The following is a 27,117-nucleotide window of genomic DNA, read 5'->3' as shown; positions in this document are numbered from 1 at the left end:
AGTTGCCTATGAGGCTGATCAAAAGCCCCCAGCTTAAAAATCCCACTGCTGCAATCACTTCTTTGGACCATGACACTGAGTTCACAAAAATCTCAGTTAAAATGTCAATATGTTTTTCAGATGGATAAATGCCTTAAGATATTAGCATCCATTGTTATTACTCTAGTAAGGAAGAACTTACCAGGTTGATTATTTGTCCCTTAAGAGTAGTTGAGAAGAGTAATAATTTCTAAGTAGATAGACATGGTTTTGAATTGTAGCTATGCTACTTAGTAATTGTGTGATATTGGGCAAGTCTCCTAAGCTCTCTAAGCCTCAATTTATTTGTGTATAAAATGGAGATAGCATCATCTACTACATAAAGTTACTGTGAGGATAAAATGAGATGATGTTTGTAAAACATCTGATACATAATAGGTGCTCAATAAACATTTGACTCCCTTAAACACTAGCAGAAAAAAACCGTAGAAGAGATGGGATTCAGATAAATTTTAGAGATAATGTAGAGAGGGAAGTAGGGAGACCCTTACAAGAGAGATGAGACCTCTGGTTGGGGAGATGGGGTATACTGGAAAACCTAGAGAGCTAAAAGAAATTCAGGCTTTGGGCACCTGAGGAAAGTCAAGACGCAAAAACACACAGAAAAGGAGAGTAGGGAAGTGTTGGGACCATTAGCCCAGCTCCCGCCTCACTTCTGGGCAGAAACAGCAGGTGTTCCTAACAGGGCCCAATGGACTCCCTGCAGTGCACTGAGCCTTGAGAGAGTGGGATGGGGTTATGGCCAGTGAGCCAGGAATTGCATGTACTGGAGAGAATCTTGTATCACTTCCCACCTATCCTCCTTCTCCACCTCAAAAACACATGAAAGAATGCTCAACGTCATTAATCATTAGGGAAATGCAAATCAAAACTACAATGAGATATCATCTCACACCAGTCAGAATGGCCATCATCAAAAAATCTAGAAACAATAAATTCTAGAGAGGGTGTGGAGAAAACGGAACACTCCTGCACTGCTGGTGGGAATGTGAATTGGTTCAGCCACTATGGAGAACAGTATGGAGGTTCCTTAAAAACCTACAAATAGAACTACCATATGACCCAGCAATCCCACTACTGGGCATATACCCTGAGAAAACCAAAATTCAAAAAGAGTCATGTACCAAAATGTTCATTGCAGCTCTATATACAATAGCTCGGTGATGGAAACAACCTAAGTGCCCACCATTGGATGAATGGATAAAGAAGATGTGGCACATATATACAATGGAATATTACTCAGCCATAAAAAGAAACGAAATTGAGCTATTTGTAATGAGATGGATAGACCTAGAGTCTGTCATACAGAGTGAAGTAAGTCAGAAAGAGACACACAAATACCGTATGCTAACACATATATATGGAATTTAAGAAAAAAAATGTCATGAAGAACCTAGGGGTAAGACAGGACTAAAGACACAGACCTACTGGAGAACAGACTTGAGGATATGGGGAGGGGGAAGGGTGAGCTGTGACAAAGCGAGAGAGAGGCATGGACATATATACACTACCAAACGTGAGGTAAATAGTTAGTGGGAAGCAGCCGCATAGCACAGGTATATCAGCTCGGTGCTTTGTGACCGCCTGGAGGGGTGGGATAGGGAGGATGGGAGGGAGGGAGACGCAAGAGGGAAGAGATATGGGAACATATGTGTATGTATAACTGATTCACTTTGTTATAAAGCAGAAACTAACACGCCATTGTAAAGCAATTATACCCCAATAAAGATGTTAAGGAAAAAAAAAAGCAGTACAAGAATGCAGTGTCAGACATGTGCAACTAGGTCATTTGCCAACATGAAGGAAGGTTAAGGACCCAAAACTCTAAGAGGACACCTCTCTGCTTCCATCCTGGAGAATTTTGTTTTGGGGGTTAAGGGTCTGATCCCCTTACAAGCCGTGGCAGTGCATCCAAGATGCTCCTCTCTCAGGCATATCTCTACCCCCAAACCAAAATAGTAAAAATGGTTAGTGCTATCTTTGTTCCTGGAGCAGCTGTCACCTCCTATCAGAAAACACCCTCTTAGGCATCAATTCCCAACATGGTTTCTTGACTCCCAACACAGCAAACCAGTGACACATTTGAGGTAAGTCAAAAGCACTCTGTTAACCAAAATGAAGAGGGGATTATTTTAATGATTTGTTTTATTGTGCTTTATAAATTTGAATAGTTTTGAGGTTACGCCTCTAATCTGGTCACTCTCCCATGTTAGGTAGAGGTACATAGTAGCGGTCCATGACCTTGGATATACCTATGTTGCATATGTGAATGCCCTTCATTACATGAGAATTTATTTACTTATTTATTTATTGCTCATCCATTCTTTGAAGGATCTAATTTTAAAGGAGGAGTTTCCATTTCTTTGGGGACCAAAAAACAAAAGGTAGACGAAAGAGAGTCAAAAAACTTTTCTTTGCCCTCTTAGTGTGGACTAACCCAGAAGCACTCATAATGGCCTTCTAAGACATAATGTCCTCCAAGCAAGTGACAGACCAGCCTCCCTCCAATACACGTTTATGAACATCTGTGAGTCTGTGTGAACATCTGCACCTATACCAGTGTGTGTGACTTGCGTGTCCCCCCATGTCCATGTTTGCTTTCTGATGTAACACCTGCTAAACTGCAGCACCAAATAGCTGGCTATTGCAGCTTTAGGGCTAATTCTGGGAAATAAGATGCAATCTCAATTTAATACATGTTGGTAGCGATAACAGGAAGATGGAGATCCGGGGAAGCAGTGGATTTCCTTGAGATCATTTTTTTTTTAATTGTCCAGAGAGAGTAGGTCATGCTGAAGCAGCTTAGCCTTTAACCACTAAAGGCAGTATTTGGAAATGGTCTGCCATGCTCCCTTTTTTTCCTCTACTCTGATTTTTTTTTCCTGCCAGTTGCAGCCAGAATGAATACTTACAGCGCAAGTGCTAAATCTCAGAGAATAATAGTTTGGATAAAGAAAGCTTGTCAGGGCTTTCACTGCAGCCTTGTTATGTGCAAAGTCAAAGTCTCTCTGGTTGCTTCTTTCAAACCTGAAGGCATCAAAGGGGCAGCCAGGTCATCTTTGTTTTAAACTCTTTTTTCCCCCCTGCTGTCAGCCTCTACTATTTCTCACCTTTTTTAAAATTAATTCTTCAGAGAAGACCCACTGTGGAGTTGGCCTGAAATGGTTTATTTTAAAGAAGAGTTTTAGTGCTCTTGTGTAAAGTACCACCCAGGAAAGTTGTTTACCACTCTGGATATGAATGGGTCTCCCTCCTCAGAAAAAGGTATTGACTGGGGTGGGAAGGAGAGAGGTACTAAGGAAATGACTGGAGCCTGGCTGAAGGAAGAATCTCCTCTTAGTTGGAGAATTGGTGATCATGTGAAATGAAAAAGGCAAAAGAAATCCTTTGGGTCTGAACATCAGTGAGCCCACCAAAGGCTGGTTCCCTCCTGGGCCTTATAGTCACCCTCACACCCTAGCCAACCAACACCCTCCGAGACAGATTTCACCAAACAATCATTTTTCCATAATAGCCTTTAATACTAAAATGCATTAAATTTTTGAAGCAGAGAAAACACATTAAGGGGAAAACAGAGAACCACCAGATAAAAGGAAACAATGTGGCAGATAACACTGTCTAAAACATAACTGTAATAATTTAATAAAGCTGCTTTATCATCTTCATAAAATAGAGTGGTGATTCTTTTTTGTCTTTTTTCTTTTTACAATGATTCAATCACTGTGAAAATGTACATAACATACAGATCAGCATATACAACAATTTCATCTTCATATAGTCAGCAACAGAGACTGCTTAATGAGACATACTGTACTTGCATCCCTCTAAATTTCCACCCTGGTTTGACACGTAAACAGTAATAGTGTCATCAGGCTCATTCCCCTCACTAGAGGAGCGAAGGCGTAAGCCTTTTGCAACTAATACCTTAGCATTCAAATAGCACAGGAGGTATTTGTTGCTGAATTTCTAGCTCGAGCTAGTCTGGCTCTTGGTCATTAAAGTCTGTATCCTAGCCTTCCTCAGATGAACGCCAGCCAGTGCCAGTAAAAATCTACTTAACCAGTGCTGTAATGGTGTTAGCTGGTTTGTTTGCTAAGGTTGACAGCAACGTTCAGTTAGTAACAAGGTCATCTTTAATTGCCAACACAGCTGGAGCAACAATCAGCATCATCAGTTTTCCCTAATGACCTACAGTGCTTTCCAATCAAGATCAAGTTTTTGTGGGTTGTTCTTTACCAAGAGCGCCTTACGATATATATTTCAGACAAGGTGGTTGATTTTCTTTGTTTTACAAAAGCAATATGAGTTCTATTGGAAATTAATTCACTTTGCACAACATGTGACCCACAGGCCAATTCCAGCCTCACAAGAAAACAAAGAGAGCTGCAATAACTTCATTAGGACAATGTGTTTTGCTCTGGAATATTTCATATCAATATAAAGCCACCCAGTCCCAGCCCCACCCCCACACATCCCCTTTGAATATTACTTTGTTACATACTTAAACTAAAGAACAACATCTCAATACACTTCAGTGTCAGCAGATACAATTTGACTCATGAAATGACATCCCTAAATGTAATTTTACCAAGAAGGCAAACACTAGGACTGTATACAATGGACTTCTTAAGCTCATTTATGCCAGTTTTTCAAAGGCAGGTTCTTATTACCCTGGGTAAAGAGCCAAGTGGACCATACTTGTCAGGATGCTTTGGGGAACATTCAACATCAAAATGATCCCCATAAAGTGAATTGGAATCACAGCCAGAACTTCTATTATGTACAATAATAATCCTTTTCCCACCCTGAATGCACAGTCAAGCTATCTCTACACCCTTGCCTCTCCCAGAACTGCCCTTTATCCTTGCTGCTTCAAGTGAACTGCTTTTGTTTTGCTTGTTAATACGATAGAGCTATACGAAAAGTTCAGCTGAATTCCCTTCAGACAATCAGTTGTATGCTGAAGTAACACTATTGGGATGACACTCTGGGTGGTTCCAATTTTCAGAGTTCTAAGTTGTATTCCTTTAATATTTTTGATTAGTGGTGAGAGGGTCACCGACTAATCAGTTTAAATGGGCACCTTAGGTGCAATTAGCTCTATTAGGCAGGTTCACACTGGAGCAGTGATACTCAAAGTGTGGTCCCTGGACCAGCTGCATCAGCATCACCTGGGAATTTTGAAATCAGCAAAGACTCAGGCCCCATTCCAGACCTACTGAACCAGAAACTCTAAGTGCGGGGCCCATCAACCCATGCTTTAACTAGTCCTCAACCTTTAGTGGGCATCTGATCCATATGGATTGCTAGGTCCCACCTCCAGAGGTTCTGCTTCAGTTGGTCTGCGTGAGGATGGAGAGTTACCATTTCTAACAAGTTCCCAAGTGATGTTGGTGCTGCTGGTCCAGGGACTACACTTTGAAAATCAGGAACTGCGGGGTCCCTTGGCCCATTACCTATTTGGGCAATAAGGTGGGCCATAATTTACTCTGCTGGCTTTAAGAGAATCAAAGGGATGGTAAGTTTCCTTCTGAACAGGTTCATAGATTAGTCAGTATAGGGAAAAGAAAAAAGAGACTCCACACAGCATGGCTCCCTTCTTCCTATTCCTTGTATGTAGTGTATTCCCATATTTGGGGAGAAGCAATCAATCAATGCAAACTAAAACCTTTATATTGCATGAAGATGTTCATCTGCTCAGGGACGTGCCCAGAACAGTTATTAGTAAAGCAAGTCACGTCTCAACACCAACTCCTCCCCAAAAGGGGCATCAGAATAAATGGAATAGAACTCCCTACGATTTAGGAACTGAAATTGCTGCCTCATATTTAAATGTGTAACATGTTTAGAGAGGAAAAGAAGAGAATATTTGGCCCTCTGGCCTTTGTGGCTTTTCATCAGACATGCTCAAAAGAAGGGGAGAAAAACATGAGCCAAAAGAGAAATTTAGGATCCTTGCACAAAATTCCTATTTGCAGCCACAGCCTGCCTATAAAACCAGCTTACAAAGCCCTCCTAGGATGCACTTGTGCTTCTGGGAGGATGTATACATCAAACAACTGTAGAGGAGAAAAAAAAAAGATATTTTCTTAATGAAGGGAATTCTCTGAACATGCTCAATAAAGGGTTTGGAAGCCAAAAAAATGTCTGACTGCCCATTGTGAACAAGTATTTTGAGAAGGAAAAAGGATTGGTCTATCGCTTAAAACTGAATTCTGGAAAAAAAATTGGAGGAAAATAAACACAAGAGAAAAGCAGAATCAATGTCACCCCTACACTAACATTTTAAACTTGGCTGGTTTAAAATGGTTAGTGTAAAGACATGGCAGCCAGTGGCCCCTCTGGCTCAATAGCCACATAACATTGAATGTTCCCACTTGCCACAATCTTTTCAGCTCCCTCATTCTGACTGAGCATAATAAGAAATACACCTATACAGAAACTGTCAAATCTGACTTGAAAGCGACCTTGAGGTGGTAGCCAACAATATGATATCAGGATGGATCAGGTGAGGAACAGTCTAAATTCTACAGGCAGCCATCATAACTTAAATGGAAAAAAATTAATTTTTAATGTGTTAATCAAATAGTCTATTCACTTGCAAACAGAAATAAATACCTAATTCAAAATCTACTACTAAAATGAAATGAATCAAAGGGGAAAAAAGCAAGAGAATAAAATGATCCAAAATGAAGATGCTATGGTAATTGATTTCTAATTGTGTCAGTTTCAGAGGGAAATTTGCAGCCACACCAATATTTTGCATGAGGTAGTATTCATCACTGAATAAGAAATAAGGATGAATTTGTAGCTTCATTATAACTTCTTTTTCAGAAATATTCTCCCCTACGTAACCCCATCCCCACTGCCTTACCCACCCTCCCCAAAACCATCCCTCCTGCAAAAGAAAATATTCCTAGTAATGTATAAAGCCAGGAACTCAGGCAAAAAATAACTAAAACATTTAAAAGATCAGACTTATCTACCTAAATTTAAGAAAATAAATCCTCTTTTGCATTCTTAGTGCTCTAACCTCTAAGCCTTTTTTTGCTGGATACTCTTGAATTTCAAAAAATGAAACAAATGAGAACATAACCACAAAACTTGTTTCTCTAGAAACAACTCTTTTAAGACCAAGGCAGAGCAAAGGTGACATATTTGTCTATTTTTAAATAATGAACTCTTAGGCTGCAAGAATACTATGTTGGCTAGTGAATATTAATAGACAGTAAATAAACGGGAGTTCGAGGAATGTTAAACAAACAAAAAAAGAATGTGTGTAACAAACTTGTTAATAAAAAAGATGTATTCCTAGCCTACAGCAAAGAGTTAGCTAAATGTAATGCATTTTTGATAGTTTCCTGTTCACATTTTTAATTTAAAAAAAAGTGTTAGTCATAAAAAGACGAGTTCAAGTGTCCAAGTGTCTCCATTTAGAAGGCACAGTAATTGAGTTAATGATGCTGTTACCTGTTACCTGTCTTTTCCTAAATGTACACTTTGTACTGCTTACTCTATCCCTATTTATAATCCTACGATACAGAGCAACATGGAGTTCTCAATTCCAGCCCATGACATGCTTTGCAGTCTAATTCTAATCATGACGGGGAAACACTGAATCAGGAAGTGTGTGTCTGAAAAGATGCTTATTTAGAACTCAAAATAGATTCAGTCTTTTTGAGTTTTAGATGATTGGAGATAAGGAATTTCTAAGCCTGGAAACTGATAACTTCAGGAGCAGCTTTCCTGTTCAGGGCCTGAAAATCAGAAAAATTGATCTCATAAAATTTTCAGCACAGTATTTCTGACAGCTGCAAATTAGATAGCAGAATATCCAAGAATGTCTTTCTGCAATGATCTATCATGGATCTGGGCAGAAGACTGAAAGTCAGGAAAAATACCCTGCAACGTGGTGAGCAACCACTCCGTGGGTAGACTCTGTGAGTGAGTATCCTCCAAGTACTCAATCTATATGTGTGGTGTTACTCATTCACTTGTTGTCTCAGTTGTTTGCACTTTGTTTTTATCTGTAGTTTTATTTTAGTTTTTTAAGAAAAAAACACCAACTTCTAAAAGCCTTTTGCCATCACCACACACGTAGCAATTTGCAATATCAAATATGACAATAGCACAGCTAGCAAAAGGGTTCTTAAAGCAGGGATGTCCACAGCAAAGTAGTGGCATTGGAAAGTACTCGAGCTTCAGAAACAACCATTTGGGGGCTTGATTTCACATCACTGAATCAATGAATAGTACACAATAAATGACCATTAACTTGTCTACACTACAAAACAGTGGCGAGCCTATTAAAGGTGTCCAGAGCTTTTTTTTTTTTTGCTTTTTTAAAATGTAATCCTCCACAAACAATGGTAATTTTTATTATAATTTTGACATACAAAAATATATAAATCCAAACACTTAATACATAATACTTTTCACAACTGAATTTGTCTCTGCTTCCCCAACATCAAGGCCCCATGAACAACTCAAGCCAAAGCTAATTTGCTCCAACGGAACACCCCTGCTGCCTGTTGAAACGAGAGGGATTGTCACAGAATGATAGTCACTTATAAACAATACATTTAGGGAAAGCTCTGAAATACAGCCACTCAAGAACCAACCATTGGTGAGCAATTAAAACGATCAGCTCCTGCTTCTTTGCTAGCCAGCATGGTTTCTCTCTCTTCTTCCCCAAGACTGATTTAGAGAATGATATCCTTCAGACGCTTCACGCCAGGAGACTCTTTGTCTCGACCTTCCTTCAGAATAGGGCTGACCTCATGCACGACTTTCTCGCCATCAGCTCCACGGGGTTCAGCTTCAGAGGGACGAGAAGGGCCATTGTTGACATACTGCTCTAGATCGCGGGCCGGGGGCGCCAGGGCAACGGTGTAAGACACAGAAGGCTTAGTAGGCAGAGGGCTCTTGAGGTGCAGAGGGGAGGTGACAGGGCTAATAGCCTCACAGCCATTGCCTGCCTCCCGGATAGCGCCGTTGACTTTGGGGCTGCAGATGGTCACATCAACAGTCCTCCTGCCTTTCAGGGTGGGCTTCTCCTCAGCTGGGTGGTCGCTGACATCCTTTCCAAAGGTTGCAAAAGTCCGCTTGGTGGGGCCGCAGTCATCATAAGCTTCAACATCGGCAGCAGTAGCTTCAATGGACAGTGCAATGATGTTCCTCACATGCTCAGGGGACTTGGAGCGGGTGGGCATGGGGTTCCGGGGCATCCAGCACCTGTCAGAGTGGCCAAGAATCCGGCATTCTTCCCTGCAATGAAATCCTTCATTCTGATCTGTTTGGAGAAAATAAAATGTCAATTTCATCAGCTTTTCCCAGGAATCATTGTTAGTCCCCAGTGTTCTGGTTTCTTAGGTACCCACAGGCCCTTTTGGGAAATGATACTTTTAGATAGTCCTTTATTGCCTTTTGGAACAAGTGTGAAGAATTGGATTTTTAAAAAGCTGCAGATCTCCCCCTCAATACTCTCCCCTTCTTTTTTATTTTTATTTTTGTTGCTGTTCCCACCGCTGACAAAACTAAAAACCTAAAGGAAAACACAGTGTGATGAAAAAATATATTTTTAAGAAGTTTATCCTGACTGTAGAGGTGCTGAGGGTCAGCAATTTTATCAACAACTCTTGTTAAAAATCAACTGTGTTTGAAACTGGTTCCAGCAGAAGAGGGAGTGGAGGCAGAGAAGGGAATCCAACAGTCAGTATATCTGAGAAGTCTTGGCCATGTTTTTGAGCAGTAGCACTGTCAACCACATTCCCACCCTACCTGTTAATGATATGCAACGCTTAATTTTAGATTAGTAACATGCTTTCTTTGAAAACCCAATCATGTCACTTCTTTTTGACCACCAGTCCCACCAGCCAATCTCCTCACTAAACCATTTACATAATTTCATTTCCCATCAGAAGGAATATATTGAGATCTCTTCCTTACATGTGACCCAGAAGGTTCAATTGGCCTTATGCACACATCACTCATAGATTGAACATCATTTAATTATACCCAACTAGCCATCCCTCCTTATCTTTCTTATCTGCAGTTTCATTAGGGTCATATTTCTTAAAATAATTCTTTCTTGGATTACCTTAACCCTATCATAGAAGATCTCAGCAAATAGAATTCATAATTATTGGCAAGACATGCTTTGCTCTTTTCATATTGGTTCATTTAGAGTTAAGGTTTTAATTTGGCTCTCAGAAAGGCTTTCTACAGGGGCTTCACTAAAGCATGGACCCAGGGTTAACGTCTACCTGTCCACTGGAAAACTATTAATGTCTGGTTTACAGCTCTAGTTTTCCAGATCAATTTATATTTGTTACATTCTTGCATGAGGATGACCTAATGAAGGTTTTCATAACATTGCACAATGCATCAAAATATTAGCAGCTTAACATTTATAGAAATCTTTGGGGCAGGATCAGAGGAGGTAGGGAGACCACAAGAGATCACAAGGACAAAAAAGTACATGTTAAAAAAAAGTTATAAATATGTGCTGTGACCGCTTTTTTTTTTTGCAGGAAGAAGTCTGCAATTCAGGGTCTTGCCTGATATTAGTCTATATATAACACACCTTCCTTATACAATTGTATTTCTGTGTTTTAGTCTGTTTCTTGATTTTTTTAAAGAGTAAATGACGGAGCAAAGAGGCACTGCTCTGCCTCAATCATCAAAAGTTATTTTGGTAAAGGGGCACTTGGGAGGGGGCTCAAGAAATAATGGTTGAATTGGGTGTATACTTCATCATTTGGAGAAAAAGTGTTAGAAGCAGCTAAACATCAAGGCCTAATCCAGGCTGAGTCTAGATTTCAACACAACTCTGGAAATGGCCTTTAACCTAGTCTAAAGTATGGAAAGGCCAACCAAAGGTAAGACCTCCTTCAATGCACCTGGACACAATTTGCCGACTTATCTTTAAGATGGCCATTTTAAGCCCCCTTTCAGTACTGAAGAATGAAACTTTCAGAATTTTGCAGAGGTGCAACCAAATAGCAAATGAGCATTATCACCAAGAAGATAAGTGCCTTCCCCATACACAGGACAATGCTTCTGCAATCTCCAGCACAGTTCCATGTCAGGGTTGCCTGGCCACCTCTGCAAAATGAGGGTTTGTCAAAAGCCCTTTCTCTGCCTCTTCCCTGAAAACTCTCAGTGTTGCCATCTGATAACTTATCATTATTCAAAACACATATGTTCTTAGAGAGTGAAGTAAGTCAGAAAGAGAAAAACAAGTATTGCATATTAATGCATATATGTGGAATCTGAAAAAATGGTATAGACAATCTTATTTACAAAGCAGAAATAGAGCCACAGACGTAGAGAATAAATATATGGATACTAAAGGGGAAAGGGGGGGTGGGACAAATTGGGAGATTGGGACTGACATGTAAACATTATTGATACTATGTATAAAATAGATAACCTAATGAGAACCTACTGTGTAGCACAGGGAACTCTACTCAATGCTCTGTGGTGACCTAAATGGGAAGGAAATCCGAAAAAGAGGGGATATATGTATATGTATAGCTGATTCACTTTGCTGTACAGTAGAAACTAACACAACATTGTAAAGCAACTATACTCCAACAAATATTTTTTTAAAAAATACACATATGTTCCTCGGAGGCAGAAAGTATGAAAGTATGGGAAACATGTTGGGATATACTTGGGAAACACTTTGTGTAGACCCAAACATTATGAGTGGAAGAGTCTATAGCTGATCTACCCACATTCAATTTCATCCAAATCTAGTGGATGACCCCAGTATCCCTCCAGTAGGACAGAGTTTCACACCTTCAGAGTTTCCCCAAAAGATGCTTCTTCCTCAACATTTCCTCTGAGGCTTATCTCATAACTCTCTAAGTAATGGCTCTAAAGAATTAGTTTGAGTGTTTGTTTGGAGGTGGGGAGTAAGGAGGTGCAAGTGGGGGAACAGTTCAATAACTAACTTCCATTTCTATAACTGAGTGAGCTCCCTGGAAGTCAGAAAAAAAAAGAAAAGAAAAAAATGTCTGGAAGGCTGTGGGATCCCTGTCCTTTTTGTCCACAATTTAGGGCACAGAGGCATAGAGGCCTTAACCTTTGAGCCATGGAACCACAGCCATATGACCAGCTATGAAGAGGAAATCCCAGCTGACCTTCAGACTGATATTACAGGCCACTTGCTCATATGCCCAGAGCAGAACAGTGATGAATGACAATCTAGTAGAATCTTCTCAATAGGCTCAACATAAAGCTCTCTTAAGTTTCTTTTAAGTTTTTAGTTTCAAGTAGCTATCTTCAAATTTGAAGAGGTACTTCTTTTCTCAACACAATTCATTAAGAGAACACCATTCATGTGTCACCCCAAATCCACATACAGTGCTCCTTCCCTATGGTAGGCTGCTTCAAATGAACAACATAAGGAGACCTGGATCCCCAGCATACACAGAGGGCAGAGACCCCAGAGGTAGATACCTCTAAGATCTTATGAATTGACAAAGACCAGAGCAGGGAACTCAATCATCTCAGAAGCTTCTCTGCAAAGATAGTGCTTGCTTTCAGCTTTCAGCTTACCCACTGCCTAAGTGAATAGATCACTCTCTGGGAAGAGAAAAAGGTAAACTCACTCAGCACCCCCAGGAACGCAATCGGTCTAAGCCTACACACCAATCTCACTAAGCCCACCTCAGCCCTTTGGAAGCTAGAATAATATACAATTTTCTTTGGTTAATTATGTGTACATATTAGGTACACTGCTCTTACCCCATGCAAGTGAAGACTTCAATCTGAAAGACTCATTTACTCACAATGTCTCACTCCTGGTTTAGATCTGATCTCTTTATTTCCTTAAACCCTTAACAAGGGCAGTGACTTGCTGCTTATCATTTTAGTATCAAACAACACTCAGTGACATTTGTGTCCATACTATTGAAACAAAATCTAACCTAGCTTTAGTGTTTATAGACATATGAAATATGAAAGAAAATATGGAGAATATAGATGGACAGAAAGAATGTCTTCCCAGCCCAAGGTAACTTACATTCATAAATGCAATGCAGATGAATTACCTTTAAAAATCAAAACTTCAGTTTAGTAAGGAAACTAAGTGTGCTTTAAAAGTGAGAGGGGGGAACTTCAAGAAAGCGGAGGACTAAGACATGGAGATCACCTTCCTCCACACAAATACATCAAAAATATATCTACATGTGGAACAACTCTTACAGAACACCTACTAAATGCTGGCAGAAGACCTCAGACTTCCCAAAATGCAAGAAACTCCCCACGTACCTGGGTAGGGCAAAAGAGAAAAGGAAAAACAGGGCTTCCCTGGTGGCGCAGTGATTGGGAGTCCGCCTGCCGATGCAGGGTACATAGGTTCGTGCCCCGGTCTGGGAAGATCCCACATGCCGCAGAGCGGCTGGGCCTGTGAGCCATGGCCGCTGAGCCTGCACGTCCGGAGCCTGTGCTCCGCAACGGGAGAGGCCACAACAGTGAGAGGCCAACGTACTGCAAAAAAGGAAAAAAAAAAAAAAAAAAGGAAAAACAGAGACAATAGAATAGGGATGGGACCTGCACCAGTGGGAGGGAGACAGGGGGGTGGGCAGATTCCCACACAGAGGATCCGTGCCCACCAGCACTCATCAGCCTGAGCAGGTTGTCTGTTCACCCGCTGGGGAAGGTGGGGGCTGCAAGCTGAGGCTCAGGTTTCAGAGGTCAGATCCCAGGGAGATGACCGGGGTTGGCTGTGTGAACACAGCCTGAAGGAGGCTAGAGCACCACAGCTAGCCGGGAGGGAGTCTGGGGAAAAGTCTGGACCTGACTAAGAAGCAAGAGACCATTGTTTCAGGGTGTGCGAGGAGAGGGGATTCAGAGCACCACCTAAATGAGCTCCAGAGGCAGGCGAGAGCCGCAGCTAACAGTGCGGACACCAGAGACGGGCATGAGATGCTAAGGCTGCTGTTGCAACCACCAAGAAACCTGTGTACAAGCACAGACCACTATCCACACCTCCCTTCCCAGGAGGCTGTGCAGCCTGCCACCGCCAGGGTCCCGTGATACAGGGACAACTTCCTCGGGAGAACACACGGCGCGCCTCAGGCTGGTGCAATGTCATGCCGGCCTCTGCCAACACAGGTACGCCCCACATTCCATACCCCTCCCTCCCCCCTGGCCTCAGTGAGCCAGAGCCCCCTAATCAGATGCTCCTTTAACCCCGTCCTGTCTGGGCAAAGAACAGACGCCCTCAGGTGACCTACATGCAGAGGTGGGGCCAAATCCAAAGCTGAACCCCAGGAGCTGTGCGAACAAAGAAGAGAAAGGGAAATTTCTCCCAGCAGCCTCAGGAGCAGTGGATTAAATCCCCACAATCAACTTGATGTACCCTGCATCTGTGGAATACCTGAAGAGACAACAAATCATCCCAAAATTGATGTGGTGGACTTTGGGAACAACTGTAAACTAGGGTTTTGCATTCTGCATCTAATTTGTATCTGGTTTTATGTTTATCTTAGTTTAGTATTTAGAGCTTATTATCATTGGTAGATTTGTTTATTGATTTGGTTGCTCTCTTCCTTTTTTTTGATATATGTGTGTGTGTGTGTGTGTGTGTGTGTGTGTGTGTGTGTGTGTGTGTGTGTATGTTTTCCTTTTCCTCTTTTTGTGGGTGTTTATGTGTATGCTTCCTGGTGTGAATTTGTCTGTATAGCTTTGCTTTTACCATTTGCCCTAGGGTTATTTCTGTCCAGATTTTGTTGGTTGGGTTTGTTTTGTTTTGGATTTTTTTTTAGTATAGTTTTTAGCACTTGTTATCATGGGTGGAATTGTTTATTGGCTTGGTTGCGCTCTTCTTTCTTTCTTTCTTTTTTAATTACTTTTTAAAAATTTTTAATTTAATTTTTTATTATAATAACTTTATTGCATTTTCTTTCTTTCCTTCTTTCTCTCTCTCTCTCTCTTTCTTTCTATCTTTCTTTCTTTCTTCCTTTTTCTCCCTTTTCTTCTGAGTCATGTGGCTGACAAGGTCTTGTTGCTCCAGCTGGCTGTCAGGCCTGAGCCTCTAAGATGGAAGAGCCGAGCTCAAGACATTGCTCCACCAGAGACCTCCCAGGCCCATGGAATATCAAATGGCGAAAGCTCTCCCAGAGATCTCCATCTCAACTTTATGACCCAGCTCTAATCAACGACCAGCAAGCTACAGTGCTGCACACACTATGCCAAAAAACTAGCAAGACAGGAACACAACCCCACCCATAAGCAAAGAGGCTGCCTAAAGTCATAAGGTCACAGACACCCCAAAACGCAACACCAGACATGGTCCTGCCCAGCAGAAAGACAAGATCCAGCCTCATCCACCAGAACACAGGCACCAGTTCCCTCTGTCAGGAAGCCTACACAGCCCAATGAACCAAGCTTACCCACTGTGGGCAGACAGCAAAAACAACAGGAACTATGAACCTGAAGCCTGTGAAAAGGAAACCACAAACACAGTAAGTTAAGCAAAAAGAGAAGACAGAGAAATTCACAGCAGATGATGGAGCAAGCTAAAAACCCAACAGACCAAGGAAATGAAGAGGAAACAGGCAGTTTACCTGAAAAAGAATTCAGAGGAATGATAGTACAGATGATTCAAAATCTTGGAAATACAATGGATAAAATACAAGAAACATTTAACAAGGACCTAGAAGAATGAAAGAGCAAGCAAAGAATGATGAACAACAAAATAAATGAAATTTAAAATTCTCTAGAAAGAATCAATAGCAGAATAACTGAGCCAGAAGAACAGATAAGAGACCTGGAAGATAAAATAGTGGAAATAACTACCACAGAGCAGAATAAAGAAAAAAGAATGAAAAGAATTGAGGACAGTTTCAGAGACCTCTGGGACAATATTAAACACACCAACATTTGATACAAAAACAAGACCCATATATATGCTATCTACAAGAGAACCACTTCAGACCTAGGGACACATACAGACTGAAAGTGAGGGGATGGAAAAAGATATTCCATGCAAATGGAAATCAAAAGCAAGCAGGAGTAGCAATTCTCATATCAGAAAAAATAGACTTTAAAATAAAGACTATTACAAGAAACAAAGAAGGACAATACATATGATCAAGGGATCAATCCAAGAAGAAGATATACGAATTGTAAGTATTTATGCACCCAACAAGGGAGCACCTCAATACATAAGGCAAATGCTAACAGCCATAAAACGGGAAATCGACAGTAACACAATCACAGTAGGGGACTATAACACCCCACATTCACCAATGGACAGATCATCCAAAATGAAAATAAAAAACGAAATACAAGCTTTAAATGACACATTAAACAAGATGGACTTTATTGATATTTATAGGACACTCCATTCAAAAACAACAGAATACACTCTATTCTCAAGTGTTAATGGAACACTCTCCAGGATAGTTCATATCTTGGGTCACAAATCAAGCCTTGGTAAATTTAAGAAAATTGAAATTGTATCAAGTATCTTTTCCGAACACAACGCTATGAGACTAGATATCAATTACAGGAAAAAATCTGTAAGAAATACAAACACATGGAGGCTAAACAATTCACTACTTAATAACCAAGAGATCACTAAAGAAGTCAAAGAGGAAATCATAAAATACGTAGAAATAAATGACAATGAAAACACGACAATCCAAAACTCATGGGATGCAGCAAAAGCAGTTCTAAGAGGGAAGTTTATAACAATACAATCCTACCTCAAGAAACAAGAAACATCACAAATAAACAACCTAACATTACACCTAAAGCAATTAGAGAAAGAAGAACAAAAAAACCCCCAAAGTTAGCAGAAGGAAAGAAATCATAAAGATCAGATCAGAAATAAATGAAAAAGAAATGAAGGAAATGATAGCAAAGTTCAGTAAAGATAAACGCTGATCCTTTGAGAAGATAAACAAAATTGATAAGCCATTAGCCAGACTCATCAAGAAAAAAAGGGAGAAGACTCAAATCAGTAGAATTAAAAATGAAAAAGAAGTAACAACTAACACTGCAGAAATACAAAGGATCATGAGAGATTACTACAAGCAACTCTATGCCAATAAAATGGACAACCTGGAAGAAATGGACACATTCTTAGAAAATCACAAACTTATGAGTCTGAACCAGTAAGAAATAGAAAATATAAACAGAACAATCACAAGCACTAAATTTGAAACTGTGATTAAAAACCTTCAAACAAACAAAAGCCCAGGACCAGATGGCTTCACAGGAAAATTCTACAAAACATTTAGAGAAAACCTAACACCTATCCTTCTCAAACTCCTCCAAAACATAGCAGAGGGAGGAACACTCCCAAACTCATTCTATGAGGCCAACATCACCCTGATACTAAAACCAGAAAAAGATGTCACAAAGAAAGAAAAGTACAGGCCAATATCACGTATGAACATAGAAGCAAAACTCCTCAACAAAATACTAGCAAAGGAAATCCAACAACACATGAAAAGGATCATACACCATGATCAAGTGGGGTATATCCCAGGAATGCAATGATTCTTCAATATATGAAAATCAATCAATGTGATACACCATATCAACAAATTGAAGGAGAAACCACATGGTCATCTCAAAAATGCACAGAGAGCTTTCGACAAAATTCAACACCCATTTATGATAAAAAAAAAAAAAACACCAGAAAGTAGGCATAGAGGGAACTTTCTTCAACATAATAAAGGCCATATATGACAAACCCACAGCCAAAATCGTCCTCAATGTTGAAAAACTGAAACCATTGCCACGAAGATCAGAAACAAGACAAGTTTGCCCACTCTTACCACTATTATTCAACACTGTTTTGGAAGTTTTAGCCACAGGAATCAGAGAAGAAAAAGAACGAAAAGGAACCCAAATCAGAAAAGAAGTAAAGCTGTCACTGGTTGCAGATGACATGATACTATACATAGAATCCTAAAGATGCTACCAGAAAACTACTAGAGCTAATCAATGAATTTCATAAAGTAGCAGGATACAAAATTAATGCACAGAAATCTCTTGCATTCCTATACACTAATGTTGAGAACTCTGAAAGTGAAGTTAAGAAAACACTCCTATTTACCACTGCAAGAAAAAGAATAAAATATCTAGGAAAAAACCTACCTAAGGTGACAAAAGACCTGTATGCAGAAAATTATGAGACATTGATGAAAGAAATTAAAGATGATACAAATAGATGGAGAGATATACCATGTTATTGGATTGGAAGAATCAACAATGTGAAAATGACTCTACTACCCAAAGCAATCTACAGATTCAGAGCAATCCCTATCAAACTACCACTGGCACTTTTCACAGAACTAGAGCAAAAAATCTCACAATTTGTATGGAAACAAAAAAGACCCTGAATATCCAAAGAAATCTTGAGAAAGAAAAATGGAGCCGGAGGTATCAGTCTCCCTGATTTCAGACTATGCTTCAAAGCTACAGTAATCAAGACAGTATGATACTGGCACAGAAACAGAAATATAGATCAATGGAACAGGATAGAAAGCCCAGAGATAAACCCATACACATATGGTCACCTTATCTTTGATAAAGGAGGCGGGAATATACAATGGATAAAAGACAGCCTCTTCAATAAGTGTTTCTGGGAAAACTGGACAGCTAAATGTAAAAGAATGAAATTAGAACACTTCCTAAAACAACACACAAAGAGAAACTCAAAATGGATTAAAGACCTGAATTTAAGGCCAGACACTGTCTAACTCTTAGAGGAAAACATAGGCAGAACACTCTATGACATAAATCACAGCAAGATCCTTTTTGATCCACCTCCTAGAGAAATGGAAATAAAAACAAAAATAAACAAATGGGACCTAATGAAACCTAAAAGCTTTTGCACAGCAAAGGAAACCATAAACAAGACCAAAAGACAACCCTCAGAATGGGAGAAAATATTTGCAAATGAAGCAACTGACAAAGGATTAATATCTAAAACTGACAAGCAGCTCATGCAGCTAAATATCAAAAAAACAAAAAACCCAATCCAAACATGGGCAGAAGACCTAAATAGACATTTCTCCAAAGAAGATACACAGATTGCCAACAAACACATGAAAGAGTGCTCAACATCATTAATCATTAGAGAAATGCAAATCAAAACTACAGTGAGATATCATCTCACAGCACTTAGAATGGCCATCATCAAAAAGTCTACAAACAATAAATGCTGGAAAGGATGTGGAGAAAAGTGAACTCTCTTGCACTGTTGGTAGGAATGTAAATTGATATAGCCACTATAGAGAACAGTATGGAGTTTCCTTAAAAAAAACTAAAAATAGAACTACCATACGACCCAGCAAACCCACTACTGGACATATACCCTGAGAAAACCATAATTCAAAAAGAGTCATGTACCACAATGTTCATTGCAGCTCTATTTACAATAGCCAGGTCATGGAAGCAACCTAAGTGTCCATCAACAGATGAATGGATAAAGAAGATGGGGCACATATATACAATGGAATATTACTCAGCCATAAAAGGAAATGAAATTGAGTTATTTGTAGTGAGGTGGATGGACCTAGAGTCTGTCATACAGAGTGAAGTAAGTCAGAAAGAGAAAAGAAAATATCATATGCTAACACATATATATGGAATCTAAAAAAAAAAAAAGAAAAAAAAGGTCAGGAAGAACCTAGGTGCAGGACAGGAGTAAAGATGCAGAGCTACTAGAGAATGGTCTTGAGGATATTGGGAGGGGGAAGGGTAAGCTAGGACGAAGTGAGAGAGTGGCATGGACATATATACACTACCAAACATAAATAGATAGCTAGTGGGAAGCAGCCGCATAGCACAGGGAGATCAGCTTGGTGCTTTGTGACCACCTAGAGAGGTGAGATAGGGAGGGTGGGAGGGAGGGAGACACAAGAGGGAAGAGATATCGGGATATATGTATATGTATAACTGATTCACTTTGCTATAAAGCAGAAACTAACACACCATTGTAAAGCAATTATACTCTAATAAAGATGTTAAAAAAAGACACTGATGAAAGAAATTAAAGATGATGCAAACAGATGGAGAGATATACCATGTTCTTGGATTGGAAGAATCAACATTGTGAAAATGACTATACTACCCAAAGCAATCTATAGATTCAATGCAATTGCTACCGAACTACCAACGGCATTTTTCACAGAAGTAGAACAAAACATTTCACAATTGTATGGAACACAAAAGACCTGAATAGCCAAAGCAATCTTGAGAATAAAAAACGGAGCTGGAGGAATCAGGCTCCCTGACTTCAGACTATACTGCAAAGCTACAGTAATCAAGGCAGTATGGTACTGGCACAAAAAACAGAAATATTGATCAATGGAATAGCATAGAAAGCCCAGAGGTAAACCCACACACATATGGTCACCTTATTTTTGATAAAGGAGACAAGAATATACAATGGAGCAAAGACAGCCTCTTCAATAAGTGGTGCTGGGAAAACTGGACAGCTACATGTAAAAGAATGAAATTAGAACACTCCCTAACACCATATACAAAAATAAACTCAAAATGGATTAAAGTCCTAAATATAAGGCCAGACACTATAAATCTCTTAGAGGAAAACATAGGCAGAACACTCTATGACATAAATCACAGCAAGATACTTCTTGACCCACCTCCTAGAGAAAGGGAAATAAAAACAAATATAAACAAATGGGACCTAATGAAACTTCAAAACTTTTGTACAACAAAGGAAACCATAAACAAGACCAAAAGACAACCCTCAGAATGGGAGAAAATATTTGCCAACGAAGCAACTGACAAAGGATTAATCTCCAAAATATACAAGCAGCTCATGCAGCTCAATATCAGAAAAACAAACAACCCAATCCAAAAATGGGCAGAAGACCTAAATTGACATTTCTCCAAAGAAGATAGATTGCCAACAAACACATGAAAGGATGCTCAACATCATTAATCATTAGAGAAATGCAAATCAAAACTACAATGAGGTATCACCTTACACAAGTCAGAATGGCCATCATGAAAAAATGTACAAACAATAAATGCTGGAGACGGTGTGGAGAAAAGGGAACCCTCTTGCACTGTTGGTGGGAATATAAATTGATACAGCCACTATGGAGAACAGTGTGGATGTTCCTTAAAAATCTAAAAATAGAACTAGCATACTATCCAGCAATCCCACGACTGGGCATATACCCTGAGAATACTATAATTCAAAAAGAGTCATGTACCCCAATGTTCAGTGCTGCTCTATTTACAATAACCAGGAGATGGAAACAACCTAAGTGTCCACATCGGATGAATGGATAAAGAAGATGTGGCACATATATACAATGGAATATTACTCAGCCATAAAAAGAAACAAAATTGAGTTATTCGTAGTGAGGTGGATGGACCTAGAGTCTGTCATACAGAGTGAAGTAAGTCAAAAAGAGAAAAACAAATACCGTATGCTAACACATATATATGAATCTAAAAACAAAAAATGATTCTGAAGAACCTAGGGGCAGGACGGGAATAAAGATGCAGATGTAGAGAATGGACTTGAGGATACGGGGAGGGGGAAGGGTAAGCTGGGCCGAAGTGAGAGAGTGACATCGACATATATACACTACCAAATGTAAAATAGATAGCTAGTGGGAAGCAGCTGCATAGCACAGGGAGATCAGCTCGGTGCTTTGTGACCACCTAGAGGGGTGGGATAGGGAGGGTGGGAGGGAGGTTCAAGGGGGAGGGTATATGGGGATATATGTGTACATAAAGCTGATTCACTTTGTTATACAGCAGAAACTAACACAACACTGTAAAGCAATTATACTCCAATAAAGATGTTAAAAAAAAAACAAATGTTAGAAAGTCACAACACAAAGTCCCTTAAGAATAGCAATGATGACAAACCAGATGTAAAAAAGTAGAGACGACTTGTGGAATTGCCTAGAACTGTTAGAGATTATGTGCCTGCCATCATGTAGTTCTGTGGCTGGGGATGGAGCTATGCGACTAGACAGGAATCATTTTGTACTGTCACAAATTAACTGTCAAGATTCTGGCTCCAGCTGAAATAGAGGTAAGCTAACAATTCACTAATTCCCGGCTAAGATTCCTCTTATGAGCCTATCTGTGACTCTATACCTTGCTACATCTTTCTCTGAAAGCATTACCCTGAGACTAGGCAAAGCAAAATGTTAAGACTAAAATCCACACAAAGTTGTGGAAATTTAAACACACTAACATGTACAGATGAATAAAAGCAGGTGTCTTTAATTCAAATACACACATGATTACGGGTGAAAGATGAATTTGCAAATTGGTTTTCCCTGCTTCTGAACTTGTTCCTAGGATTTGCAAATAAATAAATAAATAAATAAATAAATAAATAAATGAAGAGAGTGCATGAGTTTGGAAGAGGACACAAATCTTGAGGCCATGGAACTCCTTAGTTCAAAACAGATCAGATTATTTTAGACAAAAAAATAAATAAAATATAGAGAAAAAATAAAGCTTCTTCAATCTAGGTAGTAATAAATATATTTTTGGTCACAATCTGTCATTAGGGACTTTTGTAAGAGACTCCCAAAACCTCTGGCCAAAAGAAAAATTAAATAAATCTTAATGCATCAGTCTTATGAGAACATGGGAGGCATAAGAGGCTGCAACGCCTAAGTCATGATGGATAAGGAAGTAATTCAAATAGAAAAAGAACAGAATATGTTACTTTGTGCAGATAATAGCAAAACTTTTTGCAGCAATTACTACCCTCCTCAGGACGTGAAACTGCTGTCTCTTCAGATGTGGGCAAACAATATGTTTCCACACACTAGAAAGAGCCTACCCAAGGTCCCAACCAAAGTAAAAAAAGAAAATGATGAAAACACCATCTCAGGCTTTGCTAAAACTTTCAAAGTCTTGGTATAATAGAAGGGTTGAGAGGCTCTGTTGGGTTTGTATAGATGTTCAGCCACAATGGATGTGTTCAATAATGCTGGCAGTTCTTTACCATGATTCAGAGTTTGGTGTATTAACTCAAAGATCCCAATGATCAGAGACAAAACTCCAACACTAAAATAGTTCAAGGTAAGAATTACAAGAGCAATGTGTTACCTCCTCAGAAGTGATCTGCAATCAATGAGGCAGAAAGGGAAAGTTAAAATGAGTTCCAGTTCCTGAGAGCTCAAGTAGTTAGCTACATCTAAGTAGCAGCAGTAACATAACTTAGATGCAAGTGATGTGTAAATCAGAAAAGCTTCCTGGATTGTACTCATATATATCCACTTAGCTTACCCTGCGTCATCCCATAAACAAAATAATCTAAGACCAAAGTGGGGCCATTTTTTGTAAGATAAAATAGAAGGGATTGTGGCAAAGATTATGAAGAGGTTAAATGCTGTTAAAATTGATCACATGCACCTAATCAATAAAACATAACTGTCGAGAAGTGTCCCCTCTTGACTTAGCTAACTCCTACTCATCTGAAGCAGAAAAAACAAACTGCCTACCAAACATCCATATCTATTTTTTAACATCTTTATTGGAATATAATTGCTTTACAATGGTGTATTAGTTTCTGCTTTATAACAAAGTGAATCATTTAGAAACAGAACCCCACTTCTGTTAGGACTGGCAATGTGCCAGCTAAAAAACTACATTTTCTAGTCTTTATAGATAGGAGTGGCCATGTAATTAAGAGTGGGTCAATGTTATGGAGGTAGGATGTCAAGAAATCTCCTTAAAAGAGGTGAGCTGACTTAACTGGGGGACCTTTGTCCTTATTTCTCCCTGCTTTGTCCTGTCTGGAATGGAGACATAATAGATGGAGCCACAGCATCCATCTTACTACCATGAGGCAACTCTGAGGATGGAAGCCATGTGCCTATGAATAGCAGAGTAAAAAAATATAAGGACTTTGGGATACTGAAGATATTGTAAACCTACCTCACTAGACATGAACTTTTTTTAAATAAGAGGAAAACTAAGCTTCTCTCTTATTTCATTCAGTGATTTATTTTCCTTAGTGAGGGAAGGGGATGTTTATTACCAGCAGTTTAACACTATTCATATCTGATACATTATCCCTAAAGTCTCAACTTAAATGTAACTTCCTCAGGGAATCCTTGCCTGATTCCTTAGATTAAGGTAGGTCCCATACCACCTCCTATATAGCACTCATCATACTTGTAGTTACTTGTTTAATATCTATATTCAATGCCAGCTTGTAAACTCTAAATGAGCAAAGATTATATCTGTTTTGTTCCCTCCCATGTCCACAGAACCTAGCAAAGGGCCCAGCAGAAAGCAGGTACTCAATAACAGTTTAATTTAACTGAATGAAAAAGGTACCCAAAAAAGTGATGGCAACAGAACAAAGAATCTTGGTCAACACACCAGATACTGTGCCACTAATACAACTCCTAAAAGTGGAAATAACTAGTATATTCTATTTAGTAGAAACACTAAGGAAACCTGCAAAGAAAACTATGTAGCTTTGCTGAAGGCAATAAAGTAAATGAACACTTGAGAAACATTGAAGTCAAACGTCATCTTGGCCTCTGAGTGGTTTCCTGCACACTATATACAGATCTTAAAGAGATCTATTATGCTCTGATGTCCAGTCGAAAATACATTTGCCATGTACCTTGGAGTTTTTAATTCTAACAATAGTTAATGGGGCCTGTACTCATAAGTTAACAACACGATAAGCAGAAGCGTCTGTTTTATGAAATTAATCTGTTGTCCAAATACCCACCGCAGATGCTGACTCTTCCTGGCAAAACTAATTTAAATACCCATCAAGAGACTACTTCTCAAGTCAAATATGCCTGGGAATTACCAAAGGAAAGAATTATCCTGGAAATAATTCTTAAAAGCATTTTAAGGCCTGCAAAGAGTCAGGAGAAAGAACATCCATCCGTTATCTGTAACTTAACAATGCAAACGAGTAGCAATGGGCTCAGTGGAAAAGGGAGGGAGGGAAGGAAGAGGGAAGAAAGGAAAGAGAGCAGGAAGCACTATCTAGGCTTCAGATATTCCATCTTAGTTTTGATCTGATTGACATATTAAGAGCTAAGCTTCTTTTGGGTATTTAGATACCATTTGAGCATCTAGCAAAAATTCAATAAGGGCTCAGGACTTTGTAAAATCACAACTTCCCAAAGCCTTCCCCTCTTCCAGCTGTAATTCTGGGAGGAATTTACACTCACTTCCTAAAGGACCCAAAGTTTCAGCAAGTAAAGATGGAGTTCCATTTGTAAAATATTCAAGAGCGCACCAGTGAAGGCTGGGACATTTCTAGAGAGTCGTGAACCAATGACACCAGGCTATTCTACACCCATTCCAGTGTGACAAGAAGTAAATCACAAATTATGTACACTACAAACAGCTCCTTGTCTCTCATTCTCTTCTTCTGTTTCTTGCAGCATCTTCTGCCATTTTGGTTTCTCCTTCTTTCTGTTCTCCTGTTCCTTAACATCCTGCTAGTTAGCAGCCCTACCTACAGCACTATGGCCAGGCAGACAACATGCAGAAGGGGTAGGACCAAAAACTGTGATTGGCATTCAAAACGCTTATGTGACAGATGCCAAAGAAGAAGTATACAAAAACCAACACTTGTAACGTGGAGAGAAATTCCCACATTTTTCATTCATCTGGATACAGGTATTAAAAGTCCCTGTTAAAATAAGAGGATCCACTATCAAACTGATATCAACAGATTTCCTTTGGTCATAGAGCAAAGCCCTGGGTAAAGGGTACCAGGAGAGGAGAGTTTGATGGGGGTAAGAAAGCCTAGAAATGTCTGGAGGCAGAGATACCTCAGGAAAGGCAAGGTGGGGGATAGGATATAGGAACAGCGTTCCTGAGACTGCCAAAGGTATGTTGCCAAAAGAGAGGAGACAGAGAGAGAGAAAAGTCAGCCTTGATCAGCATAGGTTGGCATTTTCAGGATGGCTAACTAGTTAAACAGCAAGAATTCTGTGAAGTTTAGCTTTAGCTTGCAATAAAGAGGATGGCTGAAAAGACTGATGAATCCCAACCTTGTCCTAGACAATTTGACAGATCAGCATCAGTTAGCAAGTGCCACCCGATATTGGGCCTCTGTGATGCCAAATGGCACAAAGGTCTCTCCCCTCATTCACGGTCTATGCACGTGAAATTCACTTACTCCTGGTGCAACATGAAAATAGATTAAAAAGATGCCTCTTCCTGGGCTTCCCTGGTGGCGCAGTGGTTGAGAGTCCGCCTGCCGATGCAGGGGACACAGGTTCGTGTGCCGGTCCTGGAGGATCCCACATGCCGCGGAGCGGCTGGGCCCGTGAGCCATGGCCGCTGAGCCTGTGCGTCCGGAGCCTGTGCTCTGCAACGGGAGAGGCCACAACAGTGAGAGGCCCGCGTACCGAAAAAAAAAAAGATGCCCCTTCCAGAATGCAAAGCAGTTGAATTATTTTCAATGGAATCTTCAGTGCTGAGTTGGTCGAAAAGATAAAGTTAAAACATATTAAAGTATAAGTGGTTGAGAATTTAATATTTATGATAGATGAGAGTATAGCGTGTACAGTCATACAATCTAAGTTGCAATTTGGGCAATCACAATAGTTCCTGGAGTTTTCATTTTTGTACTGGGGCTCAATTCAATTCAATCCATAAAGAAGAGATTTCAAGATGTTTATAAGTATAAATCATTTGTGCTGATGCATGGGGAGTAAAGAAATGAAGCTGGGGTTGCCTGGAAAATTGAGACTGATAAATAAGAGGCACTGACAGTGACTGAGATAAGCAGAGATTGGCTAGACTAGAATCTTTGTATTTTGGCTTCTATGTGGAGCAAATTACCTGACAAAGTTCTGGACTTCATAGAGGTGCTTCGAAACCATTTGAAAAAGCTTTACAACTAAACTATGAGGTGTCACAGAAGGCCACTGAACTATTCCCCCAAAGGAGGAACATTGAGATACTGCAACTCTGAGAAAAGAGAGTTTCATTCTACAATGTCCACAGAATTAAGTCCTTTAGCCTACATCCATTGGACACCTACAACACCTCATCAGTTCTGTGAAGAGTTCGAACCAGCTGTTTAATTTTGTGTAGATGAAAAAC

The 27,117-nt window shown here is 39.8% G+C and overlaps 1 protein-coding gene across 3 annotated transcripts in view; it reads right to left on the bottom strand.

The window, feature by feature from the left end:
* Nucleotides 1–3,548: 3,548 nt before the first annotated feature.
* PCDH19 (protocadherin 19) overlaps nucleotides 3,549–27,117 on the bottom strand; it is a 115,292-nt gene continuing 91,723 nt past the window's right edge. For all 3 annotated transcript variants that reach the window (XM_073799680.1, XM_073799681.1, XM_073799679.1), the window contains one exon: nucleotides 3,549–9,331. In XM_073799680.1, the coding sequence (XP_073655781.1) occupies nucleotides 8,742–9,331 (590 nt within the window). In that variant the 3' untranslated portion in view covers nucleotides 3,549–8,741. The remainder of the gene's footprint in view (nucleotides 9,332–27,117) is intronic.

Source organism: Tursiops truncatus, chromosome X, assembly GCF_011762595.2.
Source record: "Tursiops truncatus isolate mTurTru1 chromosome X, mTurTru1.mat.Y, whole genome shotgun sequence".
Classification (NCBI taxonomy): domain Eukaryota; kingdom Metazoa; phylum Chordata; class Mammalia; order Artiodactyla; family Delphinidae; genus Tursiops; species Tursiops truncatus.
This window is presented reverse-complemented; position numbering and strand designations above follow the sequence as displayed.